At 39.3% G+C, this 27,270-nt stretch overlaps 1 protein-coding gene across 2 annotated transcripts; it reads left to right on the top strand.

Annotated features, from left to right (window-relative positions):
- The first annotated feature begins 56 nt into the window (after positions 1–56).
- On the top strand, positions 57–25,273 carry LOC117258290 (alpha-1,3-mannosyl-glycoprotein 4-beta-N-acetylglucosaminyltransferase C). 2 transcript variants are annotated; one of them, XM_033629046.2, is made up of 6 exons: positions 57–278; positions 11,761–11,856; positions 11,948–12,043; positions 12,160–12,310; positions 18,208–18,462; positions 20,946–25,273. In XM_033629046.2, the coding sequence occupies exons 2-6, from the start codon at positions 11,764–11,766 to the stop codon at positions 21,848–21,850; spliced, it is 1,500 nt and encodes a 499-aa protein (XP_033484937.2). In that variant the 5' UTR covers positions 57–278; positions 11,761–11,763; the 3' UTR covers positions 21,851–25,273. The 2 variants fall into 2 exon arrangements, with proteins under 2 accessions (XP_033484937.2, XP_033484938.2); XM_033629047.2 differs by lacking the exon at positions 11,948–12,043.
- Positions 25,274–27,270: the final 1,997 nt, after the last annotated feature.

The following is a 27,270-nucleotide window of genomic DNA, read 5'->3' on the forward strand; positions in this document are numbered from 1 at the left end:
ACATTCAACAATGACGACACTTGCTTCGTATCAAGCCACGGCCACCTGGCGCGCCTACTCACGTCCCTTCAGCGCGCAGCGTTGTGGATGAACCGACTGGAGTAAAACTGAGAGGATGTGGTGGCGACTGGCGAGGCTGTCACACGTGCGCTTGTATTGTCATCGGGTGTTTTCCTCTCCGTTGACACCGCGTCTGATTTTCCGTTCCTTTTAAGTACAACATCATAACCCGGACAGTAACTGCAAGACACCGTGCTGAAGCCAACAGGCAGAAGGAGGTGAGTGGACGTGCTGGACATTAGTATCTATTTTAACAGTCGCCTAACCTTGTCTGACTCACAACACATACTTTACTATATGTAGTGCCCTGACTGTAGTATGTTAAGCAAACTGAAGTTATTCTGTTACTTCTGAGGGAAAAGTGTAGGTGTTGACTCCATGTATTAGTCTCTTTTAAACTATCTTTCCTTTTAAACTTTCTGGTGAAACGTTAACCGTTAACGTAATAAGACTGTGCTACCTTAGTTAACTAATAACGAACGTTACTCGGTTAGCAGTTGAAACGACGTAGGTAGATCAACGGTCAAAACCGCGCCTCATTTTTATAACCTCTAAATTTAGTATCATTACATAACGATAATTCCGACTTTAATAGCTTATTTTATGGGAGGCTGATAGATAACATTGAAATAGGTGCACACAGCCACTGAAAACGTATAGGCTACATGCGCTGAAGTCATGTAAAATGGGCCATCAGGTAAAGTGGGACGAATGAGGTTTCACATTGTGGGCTACTTAAAATATTAGCAGCCAGTCACCAAATGTATTATTGCATCATAACTGCACACGTGTTTCACATGAGCTTATGATTTTTATTAGTTTGAAATAACAGGATAGGCAGAGCAAAGAGTGAAAAACAAATCACTGGTCTCAGCATGTTCATTTTCTCATTTTGAGAGTGCTGCAGCTAAAATAAAAAGGCTATAACAACAAATGGCTGAAGGATGTTGTATTTCATTGACAGTTTGATTTATAATCAAAATATTTTCCCAATCTACTATGTGCCATAAATTTATGACTTATGCTAGTGTGTGCCACCCTGTCACATTGCAAACATTTTTAGTAATTTTTTTTCCACTTAAAAAAAAACCCCAAGATGATGCAGTGAGTCCATGTCAGCCACAATAGTCCAGAATTAGATATCACTGTTAAGCACACTCACAGGTCCATTGTAGACAATGTGGCACCAAGGAAACAGGCTGCAAAAGAACAAGGAAAGCATGGCAGAAAAAATAATTTTTAATAGATAGTTTAATAAAATGTTGAGTCACATTAATAATTTAACGAATTAATGACTGAACTGATAAATTGATTTAAACCTATAAAAAACAAATAGTCAGCTTGTCCAGCATGTTTACAATAGGCCTATTGATTAAGTTATTTTGGGCGGTGCAACACAATGGTTTGAGTTCAAGGTCTGAGAAAGAATAGTATCAGTAACATTGTTAACACTGTGCTATATTACAGAGAAATACAAAATGGTACTAATGAACCTTCATTAATATAGGCCTATATTTTATCTACAAATGCACGTCACACACTGAGCAAGCAGCCTGTTAATGACACTGTCGGCAAAGTAGTAATGATTGTGCTAAGTGGCTAATGGGCATGTAGCTACTTACATGTTTTAGATGATACGTCATGTTTGGAGTCAACCAATGAAGATGAGTTTACATATCACCTTGGGTTTGTCCCTTCACCTTCTCAAAATGATCCCATGCTTTGGATTTCCGTTATTAACTAGCCTGTGTAATAACTGCAGGTACCAGCCCTGTAAATTAGCATGACTTCTGTCTGACTGCTGAGCGTGGCCTCTGCCTTTGTCTGTCCTTTCAAATTAAATTACCACATGGTCCAGTCGTACAGGTTTTGATTTATTTTGACAAGGTGCAGCTTCTCATGTTTTTTTGTTTGTTTGTTTGTTTTTTTGTTTAGTTTAGTTTTTTTCTACGACTACGAAAAGATGAACTTCAGGCATTCATGCGTCGAGCAGGAACAGATGCGCTTGAATTCAATTAAAAAGCCTTTATTTCAAATACTTGGCTGCTTACTTTTAAAACACCGACTGGTTTTGACTCTCTGGTCTTCGTCAGGGTGCAAGAGGGTGAACATGAGTCAAGCACACACATTTGATAGAAGATACACACATGCACACACATACAAAATATATACATAATAAGAGAAAAAAAATTACAATAAGATAATTTTTTGAATAAGTAAATAAGAGTAAATAAATAAATAAAAACAATTAAAAAAATAATGGTAAAAAATATCTGAATAATGAAGATTACTATCAAAACAAATATTAACAACAACAACAAGAAACAATTCACTTGTCATAAAATGATATTTTTCAATTAAAGGAAGGGTGTACAATCAGTTTCCTCATTTAAACCAGGATATATCATTGCATCAAGTTTGAAAATCCAAAAAGTTTCTCTCTGGAGGAGTCTACGTAACCGAACTCCACCTCTAATGGACATCTGTATTGATTATAAACTTTCTATTCTCAAGAGAGAATCATTACTTTGATGTACCTCCTTGAAGTGTTTAGCCATGGGGTAGTCCTCATTCTGTGTCCTAATTGCGTATTTATCTTCTGAAAGTCTATCCTAAGGTGTCTTTTTGTGCGTCCTACATAAAAGCAGTTGCATGGGCATGTTAGGCAATATACCACAAAAGTTTTGTTGCAGTTAATGAAATTCGTTTTGTTACATCAATTTTATCAATTTTATAGGTCCTTCCTGTTTTGAAATCAGTGAATGTCTTTGTTTGAACCACATTAGGACAGTGCTTGCATGTGTTGATAAGACACCTGAAAGTACCTGAGGGTTTCTTTAACCACATCATGTCCTCTTTGCCTGCTGGTAAATAACTGTGTACAAAATTTTCTTCTATATTGGGAGCTCGTTTGTATGAAATAGTTGGTAGTTCCTGAAAGACAGTTCTCAAAATGGGGTCACTTCTTAGAATAGCCCAATTGGAATGTATGATCTGTTTGATTTTCTGAGTTTGAGTGCTGTAGCATGTAACAAAAAATGTGGTGGAGCACTTCCTGTCTGTTCTGTTGCATTTGCACAATAGACCACTGCAGTTTACATGTCTGACTTTTTCTAAAAAAGCCTTGATAGCACATGGCTTGTAAGACCTTTCCCTCAACCGTTTAGATAGACTCTCTGCTTGCTTTTCAAAATCAGAGTTGGAGTCACAAATATGTCTAGCCCTTTGGAATTGTCCATAAGTGATATTGTTTTTAAGTGTGAAGGATGAAATGAATGATAATGGAGAAGAGAATTACAATCTGTTTCCTTACGAAATAAAGTGGTGTGTAAGCCACTGGCATTGTCTTTATAAATGGTGAGATCTAGGTAATTGATTTTCTCTTTGGAGTATTTAATCTTTAGTCTTATGTTTTCATTAGTTGAATTTAAGTAATAATGAAATGATTGTAATTCAATCTCACTACCTGAAAAAATGTAAGTAAATATCATCAGTAAATCGATAGTAGAATTTAATCTTGTCAAGGAAAATATCCTTTTTGGGGATGTAAATGAATTCTTCCTCCCAAAGACCCAAATACAAGCAAGCATATTCAGGAGCAAAACATGCTCCCAGACAGGTGCCTTTACATTGTTTATATATTTTATCTTGAAAGAGAAAGACATTATTGTTTAGGACCCCTGCAGACCCCAAGAGAAAATCAGTAGGGGGTATGGTTTCCTGTCTACAGGATAAATAGTGTTTGCTTGCATATACAGTATGCCCTCTGAATGCACAATATTAGTGTACAAGGATTCTACGTCAAGAGTTACTACGTAAATATGTGTCTCCAATTTCACCAATATGGTGAAAATGGTTTTAGAAAATAGTCAATGAATTGGGATGCTGGCTCAGTCAATGTCCCATTGGCTGACACTATAGGTCTGCCAGGGGGATTGTCTCTTGGCTCCTTGTGGATTTTTGGTAGTATGTAAAATGCGGCCATTCTGGGATACTGACAATTAAGAAAGCCATACTCACATTCACTGATCCAACCTGCATCTTTGGCTCTGCTAAGGAGGGCTGTGAGGCTGCATTTCATGCTGGGAAGAGGGTTAATTTGAAGTTCTTGGTAATAAATGGGGTTAAAAACTGATGTGTAAAGATGCTCTATTCCTATTGACAGCAATGGTTCACATGAGGACAGAATTCAAAATGCTGTCAAAAATTCAGTTTTGAATATAAAATTCTGATATTTGCCTAACATCATCTACCATGACTCCAAAATTTTGTAATTTTTTTACATGAACATTGAAAATTTGCAAGTATATGTCTACAGTGCTGTTTACAGTCAAACATCTTGATGCACTGTACGCTCAATTTTTGATAAATCAAAAATCTGTGAGGACAATTTGTGGAGGACAGTCCGAAGATGCTCTGTAGCAAGTTTGGTGTCAATTGAGGAGATAGGTTTAAGAAGTTTTACAGTTTTTGAAAAAAACAGTGATGGACTTAATAATTTGCAATAGGTTTAAATGTGCAAAAGTTTCTTCGGTATTAGGGCTACATTTTGGTGAAAGTTGTTTGTTGTGAATTTTCAAAGTTTTGAACTTGAAACTAGACGCTTGCTGTAGCGCCACCATCAGGACTATTGACTTGTGTTTGCAGCTGAGCAAATCTGGCGTAGGACTGGACCTTCGTGCAAAGTTTGGTGATTTTTCGTACATGAGAAGTAGGATTTCCTCGGAAGAAGAAAAAGAAAAAACGAGCAGGAAAACAAGAGGGTCCTGGCAGGATTGCCTGCCCAGCCCCTAATGAGTCAGTTTCTGGGGACAAGCTCGACTCCCTGCTCTTTCAGTTTTGTTAAGGTTAAAGTTTTACTGTTTGCTTTAATATGTTTTAAAGTAAACAAATCCCCAGGAAGATTGTTAACCAAACGCAAACACATACAGTAACATATCTTAAAGATGCAGTCTTCATCCTACAGTCAGAGTATGAGGCTTGTCACATGCACTCATGTACTACACCTGTGTCTTGGTCTTTCTTGAATACTGAGGAAAAAATACAGAATTGGGTCATTAAAACTGGACATTCTGTCCGTCACCCCTCTTTCAATCTAGCCAGACATCAGTTTAGGCCATAGGCGTAATTACTTATCCCTGTAATTGTTGACATAACTTGATATGTACAACTTTAAACCTCTCTCCCATTTCCTGGTGAGTGCAGGTTAAAGTGCATCTGCAGTTTTGTGCACATAGTTGAAGTTTACCTGTGGTAAATCTTGCAGGCATTTTGAATAATATGCCATTGTTGGCAGCACAGCAACAAGCCAGACACTGGTGTGAATGCTGTGGCAGAAACCAGAGTTAGTGGGCTACAGTTCCGTAACCGCTTATCCTGATAGGGGTCGTCGGGGGGCTGGAGCCTATCCCAGCTGATATTGGGCGAGAGGCAGGGTACACCCTTGACAGGTTGCCATACTATCACAGGGCTAACACATAGAGACAGCCAATTTTAGAGTCACCAATTAACCTAACCTGCATGTTCTTTGGACTGTGGGAGGAAGCTGACCCACACTGACACGACTCTGCACAGACGGGCTCCCCTACCCCAGGAACCCTCTTGCTGTAAAGTGACATTGTTAACCACTGTACCACCGTGCTGCTCCATCCATATATGTACTATTGTTTTATTTACCTATTTTTATTTAGTGTTAATATAGCCCTGCTGCTTTGAATCTGTTTATATTGTTCTGAGAAATACCAAATTAATATTCCTACCAAAAACTTAAAACTACTAATTGTGCTAAATAAAGTTTAAAAACCTTCCTGTTACACTGAAACAACTTCCTGACGAACTGAAATGATTTTACAGTCACACACGGTCAGAAAGCCACACATACACAGACACTTTGTGTAGTCTGTGAAGGGGTGTGGAGTGTGAAAATGTTCAGTGTGTGTACTTTTCAGAAGGTGGGGTAGGAACATTTTCAGTGCACGTGTGCACATTGTAAATAAGTTTGTGCATGTTTTTAGTGCGTGTGTGCATAGTGTCAATGTGTGTGCACATATTTCAATGTTTTCCCCCTAACTGGCCTCTCATATTATTTATATTAAGACTCTGGTTATCACTAATACTTTTGTTTTGTTTAGTTGTTTTTTTAGGTTGTAACGGTAGCTTTATTATGGATATGTATTGCTTAAAAAACACTCGCCTAGCTAACGCCTTCAACACACACACACACACACACACACACCTGTTCTGTAATATGCGGTACCCAGTGTTTTGACTGTTGAGTTTAAAGCACCCTTGAGGAGGATATGCTACACAGTTAATTATAGATGAGGAGGCCTGATCTATAGTTATCATCAGCAGTGGAGGTTCAGTATGCTTGTGTACAATACAAAGGAAGTTTACTTGATTGCTAAGACAGGCATTATGAAACTGAGATCCATTTGATCTATATCGTCACCTTCTCAGCACAGCAGAGGTCTCCTCTTGTAGATGTGTTGACACATTCTTCATTGGCTTCACACATTTTTCAAAACAGTTAACAGGTAGAAACAACCCAAACTCTACTGGATTAACTGAGTTAAACAAAACAAAAATACTATTCATAGCTGATAGAAGTAACTTGCACAATTGAAAATATCTAATGAACTTGTGTAAAACACCTCTGCACAACTCTAGTAAAGTTCAGGTGCAGAGTAGGGTTTGTGATCTCCAGTAAAATTATCTTTAGAGAACAGAATATAGTTCATGCTTTGATATACTTACTTTGCATTGCAAGTAAGGCATTTCGCAAAAATGGTTGAAGCAGTTCATACTGATAGCTCTATTTTATATTTTGCTGTCCATTGTGTAATGATTGATTTGAAGAATATATTCATTTAATCACAAGTTGTGTTTTTTGATGGAAATATTTGCTTTTGTTGTATTTTTTTAATGTTTTTGGAATGTTAGAGCATTTTGCAAACAGAATTTGTAATTTTGGCCAGCAACTTTTCATTTATGCCTGTGTGTGAACTGTTTTGAAAATGTAATTCCTGAATGAAAAATGTATTCAAGCAAATGAGAAAACTATTACATATTACTGTAAGCCTGTCTGCGAACCAGAAGAGGAATAGTTAGACCAGACATTAAACTTTCCTGGGCTCATTTTATCCTGATTCCTGGACTATGAAATCTTTGCCTGTCAGTGTGTGAAAACAGAGCAGGGGGGGGGGGGTTGCCTGTCCTAGCTAACTATAAATCTAAGGGTGATCCAATCAGTTCCTTTTCTGCAATGTTTACACAGTACCTCCTGTTGTCATTCATAGTAAACTCCCTACCTCTCTTTTGTTTAAGATAATTCAGGCAACAGAGCCATAAGCCCAGTGCGAGACAAGAACTAGACAAGTTGAAAGAAACCACAAAGTGCACAATAGCTATGGAAATGTGTTGACATATGTATACACAGCATACATTATAATCAACAATTAGTCAAATCTAAGTGTGTGTGTTTTTTTTTTATTGTTAGCCTATAGTCTTTTGCTGGGAGCTTTTTCCAGTGTCAGGGTGCCCTAAAAGTGAATACACTTTTAGGGGATTTATTGATAATAGCAGTGTAGTTGGTCTATCGGTAATAATAACAAAATGACTATGTTTTTATATCTGTTACCTAAGACTGAGTTTAAATATAAGTAAAATTACCGCCTACAAAGTGGACGCCCAAGATTAGTGTCACCAATGCTGTATCTGACCAAATGTCTCCCCCTCTGTTCCTGAGATATGACATTGAATGATTGCCAAAAAAACATTTTATGATATCACTGTAAAGTTGACCTTTCACCTTTTGGATATAAAATGTCATGACTGCATCAATTTATCCTATCAGATATTTGTTTGAAATTGATGATCCATGAATCCATCCATGACTGGATTCTCCTCACTGAGACCTGGCTTGATGATAGTGGTAGTAAGGAGCTGATTGAAGCATCACCATCCAATTTTTCATTCTCACACTGTATCAGGCCTAATAAAAAAGGTGGTGGTGGTGTTGCTGCTATTTTTTTCAGATATCCTCTCATGCAAAACTACCTCATTTGGTTCCTACTCTACATTTGAATATCTGGCTCTTATAACCAGATCTGCATGTTGCTGCCTTGTTCTCACGCTGTACCGTCCTCCTAAACTCAAAAATGGCTTCCTCTCTGAGTTTGGTGAGTTTCTATCAAAAATTACTGTTGAATTTGACTCAATCCTCCTTTGTGGTGACTTTAATATACATGTTGATAATCCCAGCGATCCTTTTGCAAAGCAGTTCACTGATTTGCTATCAACTTTTGAGCTCACACAACACATTTCTGGACCTACACACAATCAAGGTCACACTCTTGACTTAGTTGTTTCCAGAGGTCTTGATGTGACTACAGGATGTGCACGGGATGTTGGGATCTCTGATCACTTTTGTATTTTTTTCAATGTTGCTCTGACCAAATTTTGCCAGGTTTAAAATCCAAATTAGTTAAAAAACGGGCCATCTGTGCTGAAACACCTAACATATTTATTTCTAGATATGACTCTGCTAAGTGCTGCAGGTCCCAGTCCTTTTTAAATTTGTCTTCTCTGTCATTGTGTGACAATTTAGTTGATAATTTTAATACCTCAGAAATCATGGACAATATTGCACCTGTGAGAATTAAATCAATTACTGCTAAAATGAAAACACCCTGGAGGAATGAGGAAAGAGTCAAAGTATTAAAAAGATCCTGCCACAAATCTGAACACAAGTGGCGTAAGACCAAACTACAAGTAGATTATTTAAGGTTTAAGAATCATCTCAGTAAATATAACAATGAAATTAAAAAATCTAGACAGCATTATTTTTCTCAAATAATTGATGAAAATTCAGATAATTCCCAAGTGCTGTTTAGTACTATTGATAGGCTGATTAATCCACCTAGACAAATTCCTACTGATCTTCACTCTACTGAGAAATGTAATGAGTTTGCCACATATTTTACATCCAAAATTTCTAATATTAGAGATAAAAATGTGGCTTCCTCTGCTGGCGTTTATGATCACGTCGCTTTGACTCAGCGTAACATTGCTAACACTCTCTCCAACTTCACCCTGATTCAATCCTGTGAGCTGCATGATATGGTGCGGCTGCTCAGTTCTTCAATGTGTGCTCTTGACATGATGCCAACTAAAATGTTCAAAAATGTTTTTAGTTGTATGGTGGAGGATGTTCTTGACATTGTTAATGTCTCCCTACTTTCTGGAACTTTCCCCTCATGTCTCAAGCATGCTGTTGTGAAACCACTGTTAAAGAAAAATAATCTTGATCCGCTGGTTTTTGACAACTACAGACCAATATCAAATCTTCCATTTCTTGGGAAAATACTTGAAAAGGTTGTTTACCAACAGTTATATCTGCATCTGTCAAATAACAATCTGTTTGACACTTATCAGTCTGGTTTCAGAGTAAACCACAGTAAACTGCTCTGATTAGAGTAGTGAATGACCTCAAAATTAACACAGACAATCATAAAGTCTCTGTTCTGGTACTTCTTGATCTAAGCGTAGCGTTCGATACTGTGGATCATGAATTCTTCATGATTTTTATTCAATGTCTTGAACGCTGTGTAGGCCTTAAAGGTACAGCTCTATACTGGCTTTCTTCTTACCTCACTGGAAGATCTTTCTCTGTGTCCATCGGTAATTTTGATTCAGATAAGATAAGCATTCCATATGGTGTCCCTCAAGGATCGATTTTAGGTCCTCTGTATTTAATATATACATGCTTCCTCCTGGGTCCATTATTCAGCAATATAAAGTCTCATATCAGTCATATGCTGATGATACACAGCTATATATATCAGTTTCTGCCAACGAACATGACCCTCTGAACAATCTCATCCAGTGCATCTCAGATATCAGTTCCTGGATGAGCAAAAATTTCTTACAGCTTAATCGGGACAAGACAGAGATTCTTGTTGTTGGTCCTAAGGCCCTGAGGCATGAAATTCAATCCCTGCTTACTCCCTTATCTATTCAACCATGTGATCATGTCAAAAACTTAGGTGTGGTTCTTGATGCCGACCTCAACTTCCACAAGCACTTCTCTAATATATCTAAGACAGCATTTTATCACCTGAGAAATATTGCTAAAGTTAGATGTTTTTTATCCCAATCAGATTCTGAGAAGCTGGTTCATGCTTTTATTTCTAGTAGACTAGAGTACTGCAATGCCCTCTTTGCTGGACTGCCAAAACAAACATTAAACAAACTCCAGCTTATTCAGAATGCAGCTGCTAGGGTACTAACAAAAATCAAAAGGTCTGACCATATTACCCCGATTTTATCATCACTACACTGGCTCCCAGTAAAACAAAGAATTGATTTTAAAGTTCTTCTTATTGTTTATAAATGTTTTAATCGGTTAGCTCCCTCCTACATTTCTGACATGCTCACTGAGTACGTACCAGAGAGATCCCTTAGATCATCAAACAAAGGTCTCCTCACAATACCCAGAATCAATTCCAATTCAGGTTTTGGTGCCTTCAGTCATTATGGTCCCACTCTCTGGAATTCGTTGCCAATTGAACTACGGTTTGCTACTTCAGTGTCTTCTTTTAAAAGCAAACTTAAATCATATCTATTCTCACAAGCCTTTAGTTAGTTTTATTGAATTAGTATTATTATTGTTATTATCTCCCGTTTTTAACCGTGATAAGAAAGATATCCTCTTATCTTGTTTAACCAACACCTTTGATTACATCTTGTGTGTTTTTATAAATGTTAGTCACTCTTATCATAATGTTTATGTTTTGTCATGTACAGTGTACCTTTGTTTCTGTTTTTAAGCACATTGAGTCTGCGCTTGTCGCATGAAATGTGCTATATAAATAAACTTGACTTGACTTGACTTGACTGAGTCGTTTTGTGAGGTCCCAGTGACCTTGACCTTTGACCATCAAATTCTAATTAGTTATCTTTGAGTCCAATTGGACATTTGTTCCAAATTTAAATTCCCACACTATGTTCCTGAGGTATCGTGTTTACGTGAATGGGAGAAACCAAATTTGAGGAAATTCTGTGAGAGCATCTTTAGGTATCGCCGTCACGTGAATGATATGGATGCAAGGTCAAAGTGATCTTGACCTTTGTCCACCAAATCCTATGTAGTTAATCATTGAGTTAAAGTAGATGTTTGTCCCAAATTTAAAGAAATTCCCACAGGTGTTTTTGAGATACTGTGTTCATGAGAATGTGACAGACATCGTCACAGTGACCTTGACATTTGACCTTCAACCACCAAATTCTAATCAGTTTATCCTTGAGTCCACATGGATGCTTGTGCCAAATTTGAGAAAATTCCCATAAGACCTTCTTGACGTCAAACATGATTTGAAATTCCTGGGAAGTATTTGTAAGATAACATGTTCACAGCCACGGCTATTGTCGGCATGGAGGCACAAAAACTCAACAGTATGCTGGGATAACATTGTGTAATGGTGCAAACTTTCAAAATGAGAGCCAGTGCAGGTTAGTTATGTCAGTTTAGGCTCTTCAACATACAGTCCAGTCTAACCTGTTGCTGTGTCTGAGCCTTCTAAAACATTCATTAACTATTAGCTAAATTATTTACTGACATGCTGACTGAGTTACACACCAACGTAATGGAGTATCCACTGTGTGTGTGTGTGTGTGTGTGCGTGCGTGGGTAAATGATAGGCAATGCGACGCCATTCAAAGAAGAAGAATGTTTTGGCAGTGCTGCTTCTCGTTGGGGGACTGTACTTCATCAGCCATTCGGGCCTCCTTATTGCTGTGAGTACACTTACACACACATGCACACACAATGAAAGACATATATCAGCCATATCATGAGATGTAACACTTACATTTCCACTGCTTGCAGGAAACAAAGTATACAGCCAATTCAAACAAACATGAAAGAGGATTTTACCAGAAAGCTTCACTGCCCTTCTTTAGCTTTAAGTACAACACATCAAAGGTTGCACTTTGTTTTATTCTCTCCAGTACATGGAAAACAGTGTTGCACAACTCCTTATAACAAAACATGTTATGTATTCAATTTGTAATTACACAATAAATGTATTTGTTTTGCAGAGCCTGACAAAACCACAAGAAGAGATACCAAACGAGTTAAGTTGGCAAGCAGAGAGACCAATTAAGAAGGATTCCTGGGTCGATCAGGGAGATTACCTGCCTCTCAATGTGTCCTATCAGCTGCTTGCTGGAACACCACCTGCACACCAGAGTGAGTGACACACCTTGTCTGTCCCTTTTTATTACATAAAGGTGAAATGATGTGATGGTCATTAACTTTGTGCAAAAGTTATTTCTGAGCTGTTGCAGGAAGAGACCACTGAAAGATTTAGAATCCAAAGCGATCTCTTACTGACTCATGGTAAAATTTTACAGTGGTACAAGGTGTTTAACTGTATCACAGTGTTGGTTACACAAGGAAATCTGGAATCAGGTGACTTGTCTGCCTTTGGCAAGACGAGTCAAGGGTCATGATTCATCCACGAAATTATAGGTGTTGATAATGAGTGGCTGTTTGTGTAACTAGTGTAACTCGATCGATGAACAAGCAAGTCAAGCGAAACGGGATCAGCTAGTGTAGTTTAGCCTAAGGCTGCATCAGTGTTGAAAGGAATGTTCAGATAAGACTACTTATTCCACAGTGTAAAAAAACACTTACTGAAGGTAAAAAAATAAGGTCTTGCATTCAAACCCCCTAACCCTTTTCTGAAGTATAAGTATATAAGTATTATCAGCAAAATGCACTTAAGATATGAAAAGTGAAAGTATTTATTGTGCATTAAAATGTTCCCTGTCAGTTTTTTTTATTGTTATATGTGATGTTTTGGGAGTAATATCACTGCTGCATTTATATGTATGTTACATTTTACTACTGTAGAGGTTGTGCTGATTTTAACTCTATAACTTATATGTCCTGTTGGATAGTTTAATCTACAGCAATGCATCGTATTCTATAAGATCATGATATTTCCATAGGGTTGCACTCCTGTGAGAACCACATTTCTCTAAAAAGTCAGCTTTAACCCAGCTCCAACTTGTATCTAGTAGCATGCCAAGATGATGTTTGAAAGTATGGCTATACTACAGACCACTCCATTAACACTATTGATATCAAATGAAGCACTCTAGTGGTATAACTTTAAGGGTACTAGTATTCGTACTGGTATCATAATTTTTTAATAACCCAGCCCTAGTGACGTTGCATTTTCCAGCTGATCCAAGAGGATTTTTGCAGTGTTTATTTAGCTTAAGAAGTAGGAGAATTTTCTCAGCCCATAAAGAAACAAACATTTCATCCTTCAGTCTATCAAAAACATTTAAAATCAACACATCTAGAGATACATGGTTTTCACTGGACAGAGAGGATATGAAAATAATTAAAAGTATAAGTACTGAGAATGTATACCGTAAAACTTCAATTAGTAGCCCAGGCTATTAATTGCTCAAATCACTGAACTTAACAGGCCTAATTTTTTTATATTTTATTTTATTTTTTCAAAATACACAAAACACACAGTCACAAATTGACAATACACAAACACCAATTTTACATTGCAAACGCTTCAAAAATAAATTAACAGACAATGAAATAAATTGGCACTTAACGATGCAAATAAAAATGTAACTAATAAAACTAAGTACTATACTACAAAAATGTTGGGGAAAAAAGAGAGATAGGGTAGTCTTATCCACAATTACATGGTCTATTTTAGTACTAGTGTGACAAAAATAGAGAGAACATGCAGAAAGTCATTCAACCATATGGGATGGGAGATTTTCCATATATTTAATAAAGGTTTGCCATATTTTATATAAAGAGTGTATCTATTCCTTAGTGAGTAAGTTATTGTCTCTAGAGGTATGCAAATTTTCACTTCTGAGAGCCACAACCCAACAGGTAATGGGAGATTTGACTTCCACCTCATTGCAATACATTTTTTGGGAAGAGCCAATAGGATTTCTGTTAGCTTAATGGAATGGCTATGTCTGATATTAGAATTTAAGAGGTTGCCCAAAAGGTATACCTCTGGATCAATTGGGAAAGTGACTCCATGGATTGTGGATAAGCAATCACAGATCCCCTGCCAAAAGCCTTGTAGTTTACTACACTGCTAGATGAAATGCAGGAAAGTGCCCACAGTTAGACCACATCTAATGCTCATAGTGGTTCCTCTTGCTTTGGTATTAAAGAAGGTCAAACACCAGTTGAAACCACTCTCTTTTAAGTTCATGATCTGAGGGGTGTGTCTCTTGTAAGTACGTAATATCTGCATTGAGATTCTTCAGGCTTGTGTAAACCCTTTTACTTTTAACTGGGCTATTCAAGCCCTTGATGTTGAATGTTATAAATTTATCAGATTGACTGTGAGATATATACACAGTCATGCTATCACACCACAACTGTCTGATTGACATATACTCCAGCACCTTGTAAAGACTTTCACGTCTCTCAAAATAAAAATAATACAAACAAAAATACTTATAGAATAATATATAGCAAACTGAGGCAAGCTGTGAGAACCCATGTTGACAGTATAACTTCCACATTTGCAATCTCACAATAAACCAACTTACAGAGGTTCCTGTTTCACCTTATGTTATGCATATACTATAAATGCCTTAACCTAAAATGTGATAGAAGTGAACAAGCAACTGAACAAGGTCAGCCTAAAAGTGGCAACAGTATAGTGTCCTATGGAAATAGATCACTGAGAATATAAACTATAAGAATGAAAATAGACCCATGCAAAAGAGAATGGTCAAGATGATCCCAACTCTGTAATTTGTAGGGTCAAAATCACACCAAAGGTCTGAAGAAAAAATGATTGCAGTGGGGCCTGTGTGCAGCCATTACAGTAAATGGTCTTATCTATGCTAAAATAATAATAATAATAATGATAGGGGGGGGGCGGGGGGGGTTAAATGTTCTTGCTGTATCAATATATATATGGCTTCATATAAAACAGGATTGCAGTAAAATCAACACACCTGATATATTAGTATAATAGTGAAGACTTAATGTCACTTCTGTTACTATAGGTCACTGAAAGTAATGCAGTCACAAAGCTCAGACAACATAAATACCTTGAAATTAGAGTCCGCAGCTGGAAAGCAAGCACCTGTAGGAAGCAAGTGTAGTCTTTAATGTCCAAATCAGCTGATCCCAAGACTAAGAAGAAAAAGAAAAAAAAAAGGCTACATGGACAACAGTCCCATTTAACAGAGCTGTGTCATTCACAAATTATTTAAACCATTCAGTGTAGAATGCCTTGGCTTATTTGGGTGTGTTGGAAGTTAGATTTTCTTCCTCTTCAAGTGGAACCCAGAATCAGGCTGGGCGTTGGAGCCTGAAGTGTACGCCTTTGTGGTACAGCAGACTTTTTTTTTTTTTTTTTTTAAAGATTATTTTTTTTGGGGCGTTTTGCCTTTAATATACAGGACAGTGTGAAATGGGGAGACAGAGAGAGTGGGGGGACGACATGCAGCAAAGGGTTGCAAGCCGGAGTCGAACTTGCGACCGCTGCCGCGAGGCATCACCTCTATACATGGGGCGCCGGCACTATCCACTAAGCTACCGACGCCCCTACAGCAGACTTTTAACCTCATTAAACACAGCACATTTTTCAGACAAGGCTGCACTGATGTAGATGTAAAAGTAATAGAGTTTTGAATCAAAGTTGACATATCCTCCTTGAGACTGATATGCTGTTTAGCCAACTCTGCCACCAGTTTGTCCATGGACAGGCAGCCGTTTTCTTTATCCAGTCTGGCCTCGTTGTTAGCAGCCGCCATTGTGGTTAGCTTGTTGCTAGCTGTGCTTGTGGAGAGTGGTTTTATAATAATTTGCTTTAATGTTTGTGATCTCTCATTTTCCTCTTCAGTGTTGTATTTAGGCCTATGAGTTTCGACTTGCTGCAGCATAAGTGGTTTATCAATGTAAAAAGGTATTAAAGGCCCAGTGTGTAAAATGGGTTGAAAACAGTGACATCAGTGGCCAAATTCTAGATTGCAGGGCTCACTCGCTCACCCCTCCCATCGGGTAAATGACGGCAGCCTCGTAGGAACAAAAAGCCTTGCGCACAAGTTTTTCAGGAGTAGGTCTATCTAGCGACGAGGTGAATGTTTATTTGGAAATCTAAGCCATGTTACGATATTGTAATGAATCCCTCATGAGCAGGAGACCAGAGGAGCGTTCGGGAAAAAGGCCCGTTTATTTGAGCACTCCAGAAACTCTGGTAACACTCCACTCCGTCCCAAACTCTGACTCTTCTGGCGTAACAGAGACACTTCATAACTTTACACACATACTCGTTTACCATCCCGAGTGGGGACCCCCCTCCCCTCTCTGCTCAATCTCTAGCCCGCACGCTGACTGACAGTGAAGCCGGTAAACAGAGCTCAGCTGTTTATTTAGCCTAACAATATCTCCGGACTATAGTAGCTGCAATGGACGACTTTGAACGCGATTTTGAAGAGTTTCTTGTAGCGGACACAGATCCAGAGCCATACCTGTTTGAGCCGGAGCATACAGATGAGGAACTTCATGTGTTTGATGCTGACTGGGCGAAACGAGAGGCTGAATGCACAGAATGGGATTCGGTGCTACTGCTACCATCGCTGGGGAGATATATCATCAGGAGGAAAAGCGCTGCAGAGAGTGCATCACAAGGAGTGTAGTTGCGTCTTCTTTTCCTCGCAGATGACGGTTCGGGTTCATTCTCTCCTGTTGCGTGGTAAGTGTGGTCCATTCGCAAACTTTATAACTAAAAAAACTTTTCACTACTCTCTATCGACGAACTACTAACACTCTCTGCTGTTTCCTCCTCCTTCTTCCTTCCTTCTGCTGTCTTTGTTGGTTGATTTATACACGCAAAACGTGTTCTCTGGCTGGCTGGATTGTCCGCTCGGTCTGCCGTACATACATGGCGGTGCAAGATGGTGACCTCTCTAAAGCAAGGCCCTTGCTATATATATATGTATAAAAGCATAATTATAAGGCTACGAAAACCAAACGAATTTTATTTTATAGCGATTATACACTTGTATAAACATATTAATGGGTAGAATATTCAGATTCAGATTCAGATTGACAATAAACCATGCCAAATATTACACACTGGCCCTTTAATGTGACAGGCAAGCCCACTACCTCATGTCTCTCACCTACACCGCCATGACAGAAAGTCAACAGGCCTATATTTGGGACAGGTGTCTTCTATATGGGACAGGCCTTTATTCCTTTCACAGAAAACTGTTGCTCAGCAAAGATGGTAAAATCTAATCAAATTGTTTATTTAAACCAATATGAATATTACTTGTTTAAGAATTAGGCTTCAGGCAATATATCAATCATGAATCATTTATTTGATCTAGCACCAAGAGGCAGCACATCAGAGAGAGGCACCCGGCATACCGACACAACACAACTTTATCCGGTTAAAACAATACTCACAACTTGGATTGATTTTTATGAAAATCCCTCTTGATTCTTTTTTTCACATAATTTGAGGTAGCCAAAAACCTGGTTTTATACATCAGAGGAACTTCTATTAAAAAAAAAAAAGAAAAAAAAAAGAACTGCTTGGCATCCAGACCAGGTGTCTAATTGAGACAGGCGTGTATTTGTCAACATGTGTAGCCACACCGGGCTAGATAAAGGGACTAGGCTTTTAACTGAAGTTTTACCATTCTTAAATATAGCACTTGAGTACGTAGGTACTTTTCCGCACTGGGCCGCACTCAGAGTGTCATCTCAAGTTCTGCAGAGACATGACATCATCTGGCAAAGCGCTGTTGTTTTAGCATGGCTGATTTGGGTTTGAACACCCACTAAGCAAATACAATGTAGATTAAGTGCTTGGGTGGGAGTAGGAGTCAAGGACAGTTTAAAGGTACATTACACAATGGTTAGAGAATGGTGTCACCTAACAGAGGGCCCAGTTGAGTTATGACTTCCTGATACCCCCTGCATGGCCTAAGGATAGGCCAAACTTGTTTTACTGTAACATGAGTACTGGGCCTCCGCAGGAATGCTCACCCAACAGTCTGATGTTACTGAATGATATAACAACCTCACACATTTCACTTTTCTGTCCTGACATGTTTCAGGGTATTTATCTGTTGGATTATCATCGGTGAAGAGGAAGAAGGGCAGCTATCTAATCTCCACCTTACAGTCCCTCTTCTCCCAGTCATCTCCTGAAGAGCACTCCTCCATGGTGGTGGTGGTGCTGCTGGCCGACTTCGATGTCAGCTGGAGAGTCAGTACAGTGAAGGAGATCAAAACTGCATTTCCCTCTGAGCTGGAACAAGGCCAGCTACTGGTCCTCCATGTTCCTCAGGATGTGTACCCTTCTGTTACAGGTGTAGTGCATGTTCATTCACATATGGGTGTAATTTCAATGGGAGGGGGTGCAGGGGACATCATGCCTCCCCTGCACTTTTACAGAAGACAGTATTGAACCCCTCCACTTTATACAGTCTGAAAGCTAATATTATACAGTACAGGCCAAAAGTTTGGACACACCTTCTCATTCAATGCGTTTTCTTTATTTTCATGACTATTTATATTGTAGATTCTCACTGAAGGCATCAAAACTATGAATGAACACATGTGGAGTTATGTACTTAACAAAAAAAGGTGAAATAACTGAAAACATGTTTTATATTCTAGTTTCTTCAAAATAGCCACCCTTTGCTCTGATTACTGCTTTGCACACTCTTGGCATTCTCTCCATGAGCTTCAAGAGGTAGTCACCTGAAATGGTTTTCCAACAGTCTTGAAGGAGTTCCCAGAGGTGTTTAGCACTTGTTGGCCCCTTTGCCTTCACTCTGCGGTCCAGCTCACCCCAAACCATCTCGATTGGGTTCAGGTCCGGTGACTGTGGAGGCCAGGTCATCTGCCGCAGCACTCCATCACTCTCCTTCTTGGTCAAATAGCCCTTACACAGCCTGGAGGCTCATCAGACCAAAGCACAGATTTCCACTGGTCTAATGTCCATTCCTTGTGTTTCTTGGCCCAAACAAATCTCTTCTGCTTGTTGCCTCTCCTTAGCAGTGGTTTCCTAGCAGCTATTTGACCATGAAGCCCTGATTCGTGCAGTCTCCTCTTAACAGTTGTTCTAGAGATGGGTCTGCTGCTAGAACTCTGTGTGGCATTCATCTGGTCTCTGATCTGAGCTGCTGTTAACTTGCCATTTCTGAGGCTGGTGACTCGGATGAACTTATCCTCAGAAGCAGAGGTGACTCTTGGTCTTCCTTTCCTGGGTCGGTCCTCATGTGTGCCAGTTTCGTTGTAGCACATGGTGGTTTTTGCGACTCCACTTGGGGACACATTTAAAGTTTTTGCAATTTTCCGGACTGACTGACCTTCATTTCTTAAAGTAATGATGGCCACTGGTTTTTCTTTAGTTAGCTGATTGGTTCTTGCCATAATATGAATTTTAACAGTTGTCCAATAGGGCTGTCGGCTGTGTATTAACCTGACTTCTGCACAACACAACTGATGGTCCCAACCCCATTGATAAAGCAAGAAATTCCACTAATTAACCCTGATAAGGCACACCTGTGAAGTGGAAACCATTTCAGGTGACTACCTCTTGAAGCTCATGGAGAGAATGCCAAGAGTGTGCAAAGCAGTAATCAGAGCAAAGGGTGGCTATTTTGAAGAAACTAGAATATAAAACATGTTTTCAGTTATTTCACCTTTTTTTGTTAAGTACATAACTCCACATGTGTTCATTCATAGTTTTGATGCCTTCAGTGAGAATCTACTGTATATATACATATATAATATATATATATATATATATATATATATATATATATATATAGCTTCTGAAAGCTAATATTATATGCCCAAAGACCACAAGGAAACAGTGCCTAATCAAGCTCCTAATCCTCCCAGCTCCCCTCCCCCCAAACCCATTCAAGCTGCCAAATAAGGACATAATATGAATTTATATTTTGAAAATGTCTCTGTGCATGATGGCCAGAGGCTTTATATTTTTAGGTTGGCCATCTGTCCATATGTCTGTCCCATTCTCAAAAATGTGATATCTCAAGAACGCCTCAACAGAAATTTTTCAAATTTGGCACAAACATCTACTCGTACTCAAGGATGAACTGATTACATTTTTGTGGTCAAAAGTCAAAGTTCAAGGTCACTGTGACGTGGTTCCTTTCATTTTTGTGAGCACATCTCAGGAACATCTTGAGGGAATTTGTCAAATTTTGCACAAATGTTTACTTGGACTCAATGATAAACCGACTGGATTTTGGTCAAAGGTCACTGTGACCTCATAAAACATGTTTTAGCTGTAACTCAACAATTCATATGCTGATTATGACAACATTTCACAGAAATGTCTAATAGGATATAATGATGAAGTGATGACATTTTATATACCAAAGGTCAGCCTCTCTGTTACATCATACTCTTCTGCATAAAACACTTTTCTGGCCATTGTTCATCACTGTAATACAGAAACAGAAGGGGAGACATTTATTCAGATACTGAATTAGTGACACTAATTTCAGGTGTCCACCTTGAAATTGTGGTGATTGCATAGATTATCTGGGCCACTAAGGGGAAGCACACACGTTTTAAAATATGTAGATTCTTTGCAGCAACATTTAAACCATTGTCTATTGTCATGGTTCCAGATGACCCCATCCTCACCATACCCCCTAACCATGTCTAGACACAGGCTGTATATATATGTGCCTGTACTAACTGTGTCTCCCCAGCCTTTGAAATCTAAATTCCACTCCTGCATTCACATCCATGTCTAGTATTTTTTGTTGATGCTGTGATACTGATACAACTCTCTTTGGCTCTCCTGCAGGTCTAAAGAGGAACTACAATGATGCTCCAGACAGGGTATCATTCCGCTCCAAGCAGAACCTGGATTACTCCTTCCTGGTTCACTACAGTGCCGGTCTTGGCCGATACTACCTCCAGCTGGAAGATGACGTCTTCTGTGCAAAAAATTTCCTGTCCACTATCAAAAGGCATGTTAAGGAGCAAGAGGCGAAGAAGACCACCTGGACAATGCTGGAGTTCTCAGCCCTCGGCTACATTGGGAAACTCTACAAATCAGAAAATCTTCCTCTTCTGGCTCGCTTTCTCTTCCTCTTCTACCAGGAAATGCCCTGCGACTGGTTGATGTCTCACTTCAGAGTGTTGCTTACTCAGAAAGAGCCAATCATCTTCAAACCCTCGCTATTCCAACACATGGGGACTTTCTCCTCGTTCAAAGGGACATACAACAAGCTAAAGGACAAGGATTTTGAGGAGGACTTCTATAGCAATCCCTCAGCTGTGGTTTATTCTAATATGTCCACGTACAAGGAACATGTCCCCAAACTGGCGTGGGATGCTGGAGAGGGATATTTCTGGGGACGCTCCCCGGAAAGTGGAAATCACCTGACTGTGGTATTCAGAGACCCTACAGTAGTGACAGGGATACTTGTAGAAACGGGGTCAGGTGACAAAGACCTCCTAGAGTCAGCTCAGGTAGAGATAGGTCATGACGTGATTACCACGGAGAAACAGGAGTTGTGTTGTAAAGAGTTCCAGTCAGTGGGGACATTAGAGAATGGGAGGTTTGAGATGCAAGAGGTGGACAAAAGGTATAGCTCTGCCTCTTCCTGTCTGAGGATAAAAATCACAGCTGGACAGAAGGATTGGGTGATCATTAAAAAAATCAGGATCACAACAAAGCTGAGTACACCTGCACACCCAGCTTAGGAGTGACACTTTCCTTCCTGCTAGATGAAGAATTTGTCTTTATTTGATCTACTGAACCTTAAATGCAGACCGAATGTATGACTTTGTGCCTTGGTAAACAGTGTCATTGATGAAACAACAACCCAGTCCTTAATGAACTGGTTTGAAGCATCTGTCAATATGAACATGTTTGATGATAAGCTTTGTGATAACTTCTCACATCTCTTCAACATGAGGAAATTTGCAATGATAAAAGTTCATATCAGCTACAGTAAAAGCAGGCAACTCCAGGGGCCAGATGTATGAACAACGTGTATGCACCAAACCATGCTTACCGCTATTCCCATGCATAAGCTGGTATTTATGAAGGAAGAATTTGCAGTGAGAATGTGCATACCTCCTTCAAAGAGTGATATAGTGAAGTGGAAATGAAAAATGAGGCATAGAATGTAACATACAACAAAATAGCCAGTTTCACAGAGTTTGAATGCTTATCATATTTTTTGCTATTCTCACACGCATGCACACACACACACACACACACACACACACATCTATATTGAGATGTAAATGGTAAATGGACCTGCGTTTGTATAGCGCCTGTCTAGTCATCCGACCACTCAAAGCGCTTTTTACACTACGAGTTACATTCACCCATTCACACCCACATTCATACACTGGTGGGCGAGGCTACCATTAAGGTGCCACCTGCCACTAACAACACTTTAACACAATACACACCGCTGGAAGCATCATCGGGAGCAATTTGGGGTTCAGTGTTTTGCTCAATGATACTTCGACATGCAGACTGGAGGAGCTGGGGATAGAACCGCTGATCTTCCAATTGGTGGACGACCTGCTCTACCTCTGATGGACAATTTGCCGTTTTCAAACTGCACTGTAAATAGTTTAATTAGTGTACTGCATTTTTCTACATTTTCAGACCTTTATATTGTTTGACATTTGTTTTTTCATTTTATCTTTATAATATTTTTTTTTTTTTTTATTCTCTGTGAACTGCTTGGATATCACTGTTAAATAATTGCTGTTTTCAGACCTTTAATGAAGTTTGAAACATCACTGTTGATAGTTTACAGAGAAAGTGAAGTTGACGTCAGGCCATATTAAATGTTTTGGACAGGGGTGCCGTCTTGTGAGGATTGCACTGTTACCTGTACCTGCTACAGTGGTCAAGCAGGTATTTGGACAAACCATAGACTGTAAAAAAGTTCGGTATTTTGGCCATCCCGTAACCTTAAGCCTCAATAAAATGTAAAGGGGTGAGTCATAAGAAAATTCCCCTATGATGCAGTTGTCATGAGTTTTGAAATTGGCTTTAGAGACTAAAACTGTTTTTTGTACCAGGCCATGTTTATTTCTGCTGTAAAGTTGGGCATTTTAACATGGCGGTCTGTTGGGATTATCTCGCTTTTTGGAGCCAGCCTCAAGAGACCGTTAGAGGAACTGCAGGAACTTTTTGGCACTTTCGTGTTGGCTTATTTTTCAGTTCCAGAGGTTGCCACTTGGGACAAACTCATCAGGATAAACAACATAGAACCATATGACTTAGCAGCCCAACACTGCAGCCCCTATTGCACTACCTCCACTCACATACACAGACATTGTAAACTTTCTCATTTTTGGACTGAGTGCACATAGTTTGGTACAAGAGATAACAGGATGAGTACCTCACATGGTGGCAACCCTGTCCTACTTGATGTGATGTACCTGTCCATTCTCTATAGATGATTAGTAACTAACCCTGTGGGTGCTATAAATAGCTGCAGCTGTGCATAATATTGGTACAAAAGGATGGCTGCTCTGGTGTAGGAGGATCTTTCCGACTGTGACCCCCTTTATACCTTGCACTTAAATTTGGCTTGTATCCAGCTTGTACCTAGATATGATTTAACCTGATTACATTTACACTTGGTATTAATATGTGTTTCCGGTGTCCACATTGAGATCCAATCGCTCTGTTCAGTTCAAACAACTGAATGGTTGTAGCCGTTCCCACCATTTGCTTAGTCATTTCTTTGTAAGTGGCTCAGTTGCAATATGAGATGCCACATTTTGCTTGTATACTTTCGTCGGACCAAACAGAAAGCAGACACTTATCTTGTTCTGACTCCTTCCACAAGTGTCTTAAAGGTTTAGTGTAGTGTGTTGAATTTAGTGGCATCTAGTTGTGAGGTTGGAGATTGAGACTACTGAAAACTTCAAAGTGTGTGGGAGAACTACAGTGGCCAATGGAAAACATTGTATTGCTAGTAGCTTAGCTCCCTAACTGGCTAATGGCAGGTACATCACTGTCACACGCATTTTCTGTTTGTATTTACGGCCATCTAGTTGTTGTGTGTGGATTGAAAACACGATGGCATTTACACTTGTGTTCAATGTGTTAACAATCCACCCTTAATGTGTTTTGGGTGCGTTTACACCTGAATTTTCATGTGGTCAGCCACTATTGGACAGCAATCTGATCATCCAAAGTCTATTTTAATGCAAGGCATAAGGGGATCTTCAAGATGAGAACAAGTATTTAGAGATTGTTCTGATTTTCTGGCTCATGCTTCAGGCATCTAAGGGATCCAATGGTCCAGCCGGACCCAGAGAAACCATGCAGTTTCTACAGTATCAGTCTTCAGGTTTCTAAAACTCATGGGTTCCTTGCAACAGACACATTTCATGGGTATCTGGCAGGCAGGTCTGGAATATCTCAGACAACATTAAGCCATGTCATGCCCATCATGTGTGTTATGGCCTCTGTTGCTAGCCAGGGATGCACTGTCCTTCTCACATGCTAACAGAATCTGGAGCCTGCCTCCCTGGGATTGGTCCCTACTGCTGGAGATTTTCCTGTTCAGAGGGGTTTGGCCTTTCCAGACTTGCTCTATTCGGGCCATGACCTTTTCCCCTCGCTCTGACATCACCAGTCCAGTCCACCTAACCAGCGGCTGTCTTCTCTAATCACTGAGATTGAAACAACATTAAACGTTCACAACCAAACTGAACATTTCACCACTGTGCCTCTTAAGAGATATTGGTAACTGGGATGCTCTGTACTTGTGTTTGGATTTTGCAATATAACAGGCTATTAACAAAGAGACCAGTTCTGTGATTTTGGGACTAGGCAGGGATTAGTTTGTTTTTGTTTGTTTGCATTTTTTGTGTGTTCTTATATGAACAGTTTTCATTGCTTCCTGATACAGGCAGGTACTTTTTTTGCTTGTATTTTCTTTGTTTTTTGTTTTGTTTGCCAGCTAAAGAGAAATAAAATTTAGTTAGTGGAGATTGTTTTATTCTTTAAGTGGTTCAGCGCCATTCGCTGCCATTTTCTTTATGTGTCAACCTCAGTTGATTTATCTGTGATTGTGCTCTTGTCTTATATTTCGTCACTTATTTTTTGTGCACCTTTGACAATAAATGACAATCTACACCTGATTACACTCTTATATTCTTCCCTTATCCCCATAGGGACGTAACAGTGTGGGATGGCATTATTAGTCTCAGGCAGAGGTGCAACGTTGCACATCAGATTCCTATACACTGCAGGCGAGCAGGCCAATGGCAGCAAATCACAGCAATGCCTAGTTTTCCAAATGTATTCAGAGCAATTGATTGCACACGTTACAATAAGGGAACCTCAGCAGGGTGATGTATTTGAAAGCAGAAAGCACTTTCATTTTTTCAATATCCAAATCATTTTAGATGTGCAAATGGTATTGACAAATGATTCGGCTCAACCCATGACTCGTTTATACTGTCACAAATCAGAGTAGGGAGAAAACTTAAGTAGGTCCTGATAGATGGCTCCTTGGTAAGATATTGCTATGAACACTTTGAAATAAATGCATAGTATTGCGGTTTGGTAGCATGCAGTTTCAAATCTGTTGTGGCTGGATGCACCTTCATGTATATTGTGATATCAACCAGAAAAGCTGTGCAAGATTATCCGGGCATGTGCTGTGTTGCAACATGGCACAAATGAATGGTGTTTCCTCCTGAGCACCGATGACCATCAGTAACCTGAGGGCCCCACATGAGCCAGCTCAAACAGCTAATGACATATGTGATGTATACATTAGAAGTGCACTCTCTCCTGTGTCCCTGGGGACGCACTGTGGTCATCACTCAAATCTATGAAAGATATTATTTAATAAACTCAAATCTATTTCATAAAACAGACAACATACTATATTCCATCTGTGTCTCCCTCCTGGTCATCAGCAATTCCAAGCAAAGCTGTGTGGCCCAAAATAGAGGCTACGTTTTCATCTGCTGTAGATAACTGATACGCTTTTTTGCTTGCTCGTAATCTTTTGTTTGTTTTTTTAACCTCTGCCAGGGCCCTTTGTTCTGAACTTACAGAGTTGATAGACTCTGTTACTCTTCTACATTCAGTAGTTTTTGTGATTCAAGAACTGAAACCACCAAATAAAACTTATTCAATGAGCAACTTCTCTAATGATTCTCAATTCCACATCCACGCTTCTGAGATTTATATGCATGGCTTCATAAATCTGACTAAAAGAATGCCTATACACACTTGTTCCTGTGTGCATACACACAATTGTAGTTGTGAATCTACATACAGTTATATGCATCTGGCCTCGTGTATCCCCATGAAATAAATGCATTATGTATCTGACTGACAGTTTAGGACACACACATACTAGAGGTGGTTATTTATTTTGTCCATTGCTTTTAAATGTTGAGGTGTAGAGGAGGGAGGAACTGACTGAAACTCATGTTTGTATGTGTGTATGAAAATTAGTCACTGGGACAGGGTCTGTGTTATTCAGAATTGTAAAATATGGAAAAATATGGAAAACAGAGTTAGACTGTATGATTCAATGTCCTTTATCTGAACACACATGTTACTATGACAACTAGACTGCAAAAAAATAATGGAGGTAGCTATCCTGACATTACCCTTTGCTTTGTGGATTCCTGTTTTCAAGCCTCAAGTTCAGCATTTTGGCTGTCACCATCTTGAATTGTTGGAGCCAGAAGTCATCACATTTTTTTTTACAAGAGGTGGAGCTCTGGAGGAGTGAGGGGTGGATGTGACTCATAGACTGTGGTGATGCCTTGCAGATGGCCTGTTACTCAAAGCTGCCACATCAATGATGATGCAAAACTTTAAGCCTTTATGTGTAAATGGGTGAGTTATACAAATTCAGCCGTCTGTACAGTTGTCATGAATGGATATATTAGGTATACAGACCAAAACTGTTTGTTGTAGCAGGCTGTTCATTTCTGCCATAAAGTTGAGCATTTTAATATAAGGGTCCTCAAGTAGTTGTTCAAAGAATTGCACTATTTGTCACGTTTGCACTGGCATCAACACTAGACATTGCTGCTTGGCAGGATCAAACCTAGAGCCCTGCAGTGTTCTGGATTTTGTTTATGCCTCCACTTTGGCTGTAAACTACAAT

Source organism: Epinephelus lanceolatus, chromosome 8 (genome assembly GCF_041903045.1).
Source record: "Epinephelus lanceolatus isolate andai-2023 chromosome 8, ASM4190304v1, whole genome shotgun sequence".
Lineage (NCBI taxonomy): Eukaryota > Metazoa > Chordata > Actinopteri > Perciformes > Serranidae > Epinephelus > Epinephelus lanceolatus.